Source organism: Thrips palmi, unplaced genomic scaffold (genome assembly GCF_012932325.1).
Source record: "Thrips palmi isolate BJ-2018 unplaced genomic scaffold, TpBJ-2018v1 HiC_scaffold_16, whole genome shotgun sequence".
In the NCBI taxonomy this organism is placed as follows: domain Eukaryota; kingdom Metazoa; phylum Arthropoda; class Insecta; order Thysanoptera; family Thripidae; genus Thrips; species Thrips palmi.
In genome coordinates this window covers 2,391,154-2,399,689 of record NW_023144625.1, presented here as the reverse complement: position 1 = coordinate 2,399,689, position 8,536 = coordinate 2,391,154, and the positions used below count along the sequence as shown (strand labels likewise).

At 41.8% G+C, this 8,536-nt stretch overlaps 1 protein-coding gene across 1 annotated transcript; it reads right to left on the bottom strand.

The window, feature by feature from the left end:
• Positions 1-5,979: 5,979 nt before the first annotated feature.
• Positions 5,980-7,044, bottom strand: LOC117642379. Its single transcript, XM_034380472.1, has 4 exons — positions 6,986-7,044; positions 6,789-6,874; positions 6,311-6,711; positions 5,980-6,213 (listed from the first exon to the last, which is right to left on the bottom strand). Exons 1-3 carry the CDS (start codon positions 7,042-7,044, stop codon positions 6,461-6,463), a joined length of 396 nt encoding a protein of 131 aa, XP_034236363.1. The 3' UTR covers positions 5,980-6,213; positions 6,311-6,460.
• Positions 7,045-8,536: the final 1,492 nt, after the last annotated feature.

The window sequence follows — 8,536 nt, the reverse complement described above, 5'->3', positions numbered from 1 at the left end:
TGTAGAGTGCTGTCCATGCACGTTGTTGCGGGAGACAAGACGATTTGGGCGAAGCGTCGCGCGGCATAACTGCTGACCCTAATAGAAAACCCTACCGCTACTGATCAACCGCGGAAGCCGGACAGGGCGACAGCCGAGCCGAGTGACGGGCGGCCGGGCAGTCGCCTGGAGGAACGCTTAGAGTAAGGGTGTGTGTGTGGAGCCAGCAGGAACAGTATTTTGGAATAAAGTCTTTCGTCTTAAACCACAATCTCACTCGATTTATCGAATCCCGGAAACCACCCAATCGCAACAACGTGTGAGTTTCTCGTTAAATATTTTTTTGTTTCTCACACTTGGGTTGCCAACAACCCACTCCATCAATCTTTCCTTATCAAAGCCAAGTTTTGTCAGCATCTCCAAATCAGGATGAAGCTCAAAGTTATTGGCAAGCTGGCAGGCAGAAAAACCGAGAGGCACGTGAGCAACAAACCATTTCAACAATAGAAAGAAAAAACAGGTCATTCCTCACAAGTACAGTACTCACCATCTTGCCAAAGAAAATATACCGTGTCGTCCGAAGTCCTTGAAAATTTCGGAACTGATATGGTGCAAAATGTATGCAAATTTCAATTCCTGAAATTGTATCTTTCTCTTTAATCAAAAAAAGAATTTACTAACCTTTAGGTGTTTACTCTTGTGCAGGTTGAACTTTTGAATTTCAAGCCAAAGAGACTCTTCACAGATGAACCGGTGGCTGAAGTAATTGTGGTGAGTTGTCCCTTTTATGGTCCAAACCATGTAAAGATGTTCAAAAGAAAATGTTCGGTAATACCGTGTTCTGTCTTTCCGTTCAGGAACCACCAGCTGCTGCAGCAGAAGATGCCCAGGTGCAACCAGGTCCACCTGTCCTGCAACACGAAAGGCCCTCCGATGATTCTGACAGTGGAAACGATGCGGACTATCTCACATCTGCTAACGAAGCAAGTGATTCGATTGTCTCACTGTCATCAGGGGACGACGCCTTCGGGCGGTCAAAACAAAGCGAATCTAAGGAAGGAAAAGAAATAATTTGCTAACATTGTTCTAAGGTTTATTGAACTTACTGACAGGAGTACATTTGAAAAAGGTAAGTTCTCTTTGTTAAAACAATAAACGATTATATCTTAAATGGAGAATCCTCTTCTTTATCCCAATTTGATTTCTTTAGTCCTCGAGGAAAAAATAATGGCAGAAATTGATGCCATGACTATGACTATGAACATAATGAGATCCGACTCTAAGGAAAAGAAACTGAATTACTCGAAAATATCTAATGATGCTAAATTTCAGCAAGTCTATAATGCCTTAAAGATGGCAATGCCTGAAAGAATCAAAATCATTAGCGTAAGTAAAGATTAACCGAGTTCCGTATCGTCTTTGCACTTAATGGCGCTTAAAATTGACTGTTTGATGGACTTTTCCTTTTTTTTCCAGAGACATGTTGTGTCTAAAATAAAAGTAGCAAATTCAAAAGACTCTACTTCCTCCACAGAGGAAGATATTTCATCGCCTGAAAGTGCTGAAAGTTCGATAGAGCGTAAAGTGCCAAAAAAGAAAATGAGACAGAAAAAAGATTCGTCCCGGCCATTTTGGATAGAAGTGCATGGCCGTTCTTTTCTCGGCATGCCCAAAAAGGGCTAAAAAGGACCCTTTGGTGCATGGCCGTTCCAAGGCGGGCTGCAAAGAAAAAAAATGGTCGAAAAATAAGAAAAATATTGGAAATTATTGGGACCCATGTCTCGGCCGGGTCTCGGCCGGGTCGGGGCCAGGTCGGGACCGGGTCGGATCGGGGCTATGGGCTGGGACTTCGTCGGAGTCTAGGGCAACTTACCGGTATTGCCTGTCAACCATCTAAAATAAGTAAAAATAAACATCTTGAAGCTACTATCTACCCAGTAATACATTTCCAACATCCCTGCCCATCCAGGAGGACCCAGAAGCCATGAGACTTGAATAGTCTTGCCGAAAACTTGATAAATTGAGTCATTTCAGTGAAAATTTTCACTGAAAAAAGTGGAAAAAAATTATTTTTAAGGCAATTCAAATTTAACTCTCCCAATTTTTGACACATGTTAGAGGCCCAAAAAGATAAACTTAAATACAAATTTTCATGAAAAAATTCGGATGCATTTTTTGGGTATTCAAGAAAACGTTAAAATTTTGTCGTTTTTCATGGTTTTTAGTGGTGTCAAAAATCATTTCAGAGTGGGATAGGATAAAATAGGATAAAATAAGATCAAAAGACGTTGAAAAAACAACTTTGCACAATGTAGGGTCAATTGGACGAAAATTCGATTTTTGGTCCATTTTTTTAAAACTTTTAGGGGGGAAAAAAATTTTTTTAGAGCAAAAAAAAATTTTTCGGGGTCAGAAACTTTTTTTTGGTGACCCAAGCAATGAGTCCACCAAGTTTGGTCCGAATCCGAGACATCGATTTCGGGGGTCGTGCGATTTGAGAAAAAAACTACCTCCCCTCGGGAGTCAGCAAGTACGTGAAACGGGGTAATTTCGGACACTCGGTGAAATTTTCGGAAACTCTGCCCGGTAGCATTGCGATGATGCTCCCATCCAACGGCCAACTTGGAGGTTTGTCCCGTTGCGCGCATCGCATCGGCCACACTTAAAACCATCTGATCAATCACCCGGAGGCCAAATCAGGGGCAAACCCCAGGAAAAAAAAAGCGGTTTTAGTTTTTAACCTTTTTTACCTAATTCTTTTTATGCGTAAAAATTTTGGGCTGGCAAGCCAAATGTTCAGGGCCCGGTGCATGAGGTGATTGTTTGTCGATTCGATCATGTTTAGAGCATACTGTGTAAAATTTTTCAATCACCTGGGTCTAATAGTATGGTTTATATGGGCTCAAAACAAAAAAAAATGTTACTTTACGGGGTAATTTCGGACATAAAAAACGTCACGCCAGGGAGAGTGGGTATGTCCTGAACACTTCCAATTTCGCAGGGTTTGAGTGGTGGACGCTGAAGAGCTCTTCTGAAAGTTGAAGATAATCCAATAAAAACAATAATCCCCAATTGCTACAGCGGTTGCTTTGTAAACTTCAAATTTTCATGAAAATGGGGAAAAAGCTACTTTTTAAAAATTAGTTTTATGTGCATGTTCTACCTTAGTGTCAACGACTGTTTTGTGATTAATTCCGTTCGTGACATGAAAGTTGGACTTGGCGAATGGCTGCATAGCTCGCCGGTTTACTACAATTGAAATGCAAAGCTTTCCACTGAGCCCCTGTATCTTCCTAACCGTACATACGACACGGCTACTTGCCGCTTTCATATTCATGTATGTGATCGTATGTAATCTTGTAGAGGCAGAAAAAGATTCACTTTCGCGTAATAAAGTATGGCCCGAGTTTCCTATGAAAGCTAATCGGTCAAAAACTAAAAAGGTGGGGTTTTCGCCAGACCGCCGTCTTGTCGTAACAGGCTTCGCGATGTCTCGCTGCCTGTTCCTCCAATCCACGCCTGGCGTACCTACCTAGGCCTGCGGCGCTAGCCTGCCTTCGGCAGGCAATGCTTGTCCACAGTCGGTTACTTCTAATTTGTTGCGTGCTGGAGGCCCCCAGATCTCCCTACATTCTAGATAGAGGTGCTACATCTACAAATTACACGATCTTCACCCTTATAACTTTTTAACTTGTCGAGGCTGGGGGGCACCCCCCTTCCATTCAGACGGGGGAGATCTGCCTGCAGAAAACTCAATTTTTCGCCGTTTTTTAGGTGTTTTTCGGCTATTAAAACTGAACCAGTTGAGCTAGGGTAGTGCAATTTCGCGTGTGCCGAGCCAAGGACATACTCAATGACCCTGCTAAATCTCAGCCAGATCGGCCGAGCCGTTCAGGAGGAGTAGTGCGCACACACACGCACACACACACACACACGCAGACAGAAAAAGTTTTTTAACCCCACTGGAGTAACGGGCTTCGCTATCGCTCAGCCAACAAATAGGGTACTTTCGTAGAATCCTGAACGGGAAGCAAGCAGACCAGCAGACGCCAAATTGGCCGGAAACTAACCTCTCTTCGGATCCAAAACTATAGCTGAGCTGTACAAATATTGCTCGCGAAACACACATGCACTGCAAACAAGTCTCAAACGACTGTTTATGTTCAAGTGTGGCCGATACCTTTGACGAACGTCTCTTCCCCATGTCAAGTTTGGATCTACTTCCGCCAACATGGCGTCTGTGTGCTTCCGGTTCAGGGATCTACGAAAGTACCCTATAGAAGCGTTCTAAATGGCTCTACTAGTTCCGCCTACTATTTCTGAAATCGAAATACGAGTGCAAAACATAACTTAAAATTATGTATGAATGACCACCCCTACCTTACTTTTACATCTAAACCCTTACGAATTTCTCACATAATCATATTAGCACTTTAGAAAGAGACAGTGATCGATTTGAGGACCAAAATCAGAACGAAAAGTCGCTTTTCCAGGGGCGTCCGAAATTACCCCCAAACACGGGGTAATTTCGGACACTGCTTCGGACCCTCCACTGTAAGAACGGTGAGGTGCATATACTATTTGAAATTAGCGCCAAAACGAAGCTAAAGGTAGGTAGATGATAAATTTTAACCCTCAAGTCCACGACAGCACCACGACTTTCACAATTTCAAAAAAACCTCTCAAAAGTGTCCGAAGTTACCCCGTTTCACGGTAATCATTGCAAAGGTGATCACTAAATAAAGGGACAGTCATGCAGGCCCGGCAGAGGCCTGCCCGTACCAAGTCCCCTGGAGAGTCTGCATAGTTGCTCTACAAATCAAAGAGTGTACGTTGCGTGTGTGTGTGAGCGCGCGCGCACTACTCCTCCTTAACGGGTCGGCCGATCTGACTGAGATTTCGCAGGCTCATTGGGTATGTTCTTGGCTAAGCACACGCGAAATTTCAGTATCCTGGCTCATCTGGTTCGGTTTTTATAGCCGAAAAACACCTAAAAGCCGCCGCAGGCCAAGGTAGGTACGCCAGGCGTGGATTGGAGGAACCGGCAGCGAGACATCGCGAAGCCTGTTACGACAAGACACGGTCTGGCGTAAACCTACCTTGCAGTATGAAGATGGACACGGTTATAATGATGTCCAAGAGTTGACGCCTTCTTAGACACCTTTCCACAGTCCTTGCATGTCTGTCTTCTCCCCAGGTGGTCTCCGTCGAAATTTGTTCCCGCAGACACTGCACTTATAGGTAATTCCCATGTGATCAGATTGCACTACAAACCTAACTGTCTACTAAGTACACACTTTCAAATGCGTGCTTGTAAGTACACACTTACAAACGCATGCTTGGCCAAGTACGCACTTACAAATGCATGCTTGCAAGTACACACTTGCAAACGCATGCTTGACGCATGGAGTTATATGGCGTCAAGCATGCGTTTGTAAGTGTGTACTTGCAAGCATGCTTTTGTAAGTGTGTACTTGGCTAAGCATGCGTTTGTAAGTGTGTACTTGCAAGCACGCATTTGTAAGTGTGTACTTAGTAGACAGTTAGGTTTGCAGTGTGGTGGTGGTATTGCAGACCTCTTGCAGATTGAAATTCTTTGCAGCACAAGTTACATTTGTATGAGACACCTAAAAGGGAAAATAAACGCCTCTCTTGAGTTACATTCGTATTTCAACTTACAAAACTTTTTTATCTGCTTTCTGTTTTCCTGTTTAATTTCTGAAGATGAAGAATCAGATTCAGTTTCAGAATAAAGATGTTCATTTGAATTACAAGAAGCCAGCGGAAGATCTTGCACGTCTGTAAGCAAAATGCACAGAAGTCTTATTAGTGCTTGAAGAAATTCATATAACATCTTTTGTTTAAACCCATCAAATTTTTGTTTAACCAAGACGGTTTACTGTACTGACCCTCTTTCATGTGTGCTTCTGCAGATGGAGCACAAGAACGACCTGCAAGTCATATGTCTCTCTTCTTTTTCTGCGCACCCTTGCCCCCGCTTTGCTTGCAGCCTTGAGGGTTGTCCACCAGTCCGAAATTTAGATAGCATGGCATTCATTTTTCGTTTACATTGATGATGGTTTCGTCCACATTCGACGACTTTCATAATGGCAGCCATTTCCATGTACAACGAAGTATGCCGGATGCACGATTTTGACGCCTTGAAAAGGAGCCTCCTTTCTTTGTACAAGCTGATAAGTAATTCAATGACATGATCCGGCCATAGTTTAGAATCTGAAAATAGAGAAACAAAATTAAAGTTAATCAAATGCTATGCGAAACAGGCGAACAGTAAGCAGTGTGCGCAACGCTACTACTGGTGTGATAGTACCTTCTTCCTCATTCTCATAATATTTTATCAACTACTGGCTCTGTAACTGGGTGAATATAATTTGGAGGCAAATCGTGTCATTCCAAGAAAGACTCGTAATAAGGCCACTTGGTTCTCCCTATGATACCATTAACTTTCAGCAGACTTTTATCAAAAAAACATATTCATGCTTTCAAATTTTTCACGACATGCCTGCCATTCACACTTGAAGCCCAACTTGTTGAGAGTATCAGTAACTTCTTTCCATAGGCTATTTGGAGGATTGCCACTCTGCAAATCTCCTTTTCTGGCCATGCATTCTTTGAGCAATGCATGAGTGATGCCTGGCAACCATGTTTCTGTTTGATACCTCTTCTTTCTTCGAGGTGTAGATCTAAGAGTTCTTGGTGTCCTGGTTCCAGCTGGAAATTTGAAGTTTAGGTTAGGTTCAATCAAAGTACTGACTAATAGCAAAAAACTTTTAAAAAAGTTGAAGTACCTTCACCATTAATCGTTTTTTTCCTAGCAGGAGAGTGAACAGCACCTGCATCGTCTTCCTCAGGAGTAGAAATTAATTTTAAATTTCTTAAAAAAAAAAAAAAAAAAAAAAAAAAAAAAGGCTCTGATGGAAGAGTACTTGAAAAAAGCTTGAATGATATTATTTTATGTGAGAGCACGAGCATTACTTCAGGTTACGGATAACTACTGACTGGTTTGGAGCAATGAATTGGTAAGGTTTCCTGACGGAAATTCATGGTGAGGGTCTGTGGTGGGTACTTCGATCTCATAATCTGAAGTGAAGCAATTCAACAAAGTACTCAATGAGTGAATAAACTTTCAAATAAATGAACTTGAAAGCACCTGACACATGGTGGTATTGTCATCATGCATTTTGGTTATGTATGTCAAACTTCCTCTGTTAATGGGAACAGCAGCCAGCTAATGGTGATAATGATGGGAAGTGTTCCCCTTCTGGGCCATCATCAGGTTTAGATGAAACATTGAAGGTGGAGGATGATCCTGAACCTGATTCAAAAACTGTGAGTAGCCTTATGTAAAAAAGGGGAATCTTATTTATGACAGCCTTCTCTAATCGTTGTTTTGTGGGGCTCGTAATATAAAGTTGTTGGGGCTTGTTAAACTGAAGGTTAAATCGTCTGATCGAATTTGTTACCTCAATTTCCAAGTAAAGTCTGCATTTTCTGCCGCCAATAAGTGTCACTATAGCAATAGTATGTATAAGGGTTGTTGTCTGTTGTTTTATCAATAACTTTACTTACTCTAAATTTTTCTTCCTCTGTCACAGCACACCATCCTGTTATTAATGGTTCCCCCGATGAATCAACTTAGTGAGGTTGATTTTATCGCTAAACGGAAGAATTGCAACTTAGTGGTCAGAAAGCCTGGTGAAAAATCTGTCACTGACGTGCAGGCTGGTTGTGATGATGGCAATAGTATGTGGTTATTGTCTGATGTTTTACTAAATAACTTGCTATTTTGCTCTAATTCTTCTTCTGTCACAGCACACCATCCTGCTACTCATGGTTCCCCGACTGATGAGTCAGAATTTAGTGAGGATGCTTTTATCCCTAAACGGAAGAACTGCAACATTGTGGTCAAAAAGCCTGGTGAAAAATCTGTCCTTACTGACTTGCCCAAAGTGAGGAAAAAGAGAGGAACTAGAATATCAGACTCTGAAATAAAAGAATTTGTTAATGCAGCCAAAGAAAAAAGTTTAACAGATGAATCATTCTGCGAAGAGCATGTAGGTCTTTCTTTATTCCAAGCTACTGATTTTTCAAAAATCAATCAATAATTTGTCCCCATTATTTCACAGGATGTGATGCCTAGTTGTGCATCATATGTAGTTACAGACTGCACTGAAAATCACAATAAGTGGAAAGCCCATGTAAGAGTTGCCATCAGCAACAAAGATCTAGCAATGGAGTGGCTCTCTGAATTTGAATGCCTGAGTTCTGTTGATTTTCGTGTTCAGAAAACTAAAAAAGATAACTCCGACCGTCTCGTTTTCAAGGTAAAGTATAAACTTTTACCTATTCCACTATTCTTTCCCTTTCTTGCCAAGTTATATATTCAGCCTCTTGTTAATTGTTTACAGAGACAATACCGCTGTCACCACAACACCATGCCACGAAACAGAGAGAATTCAAAGAAAACTAAAGAAGGCAAAAAGAGGATTTCCTCAATCAAACACACTGATTGTCCTGCTTTTATAAGAATAACCAT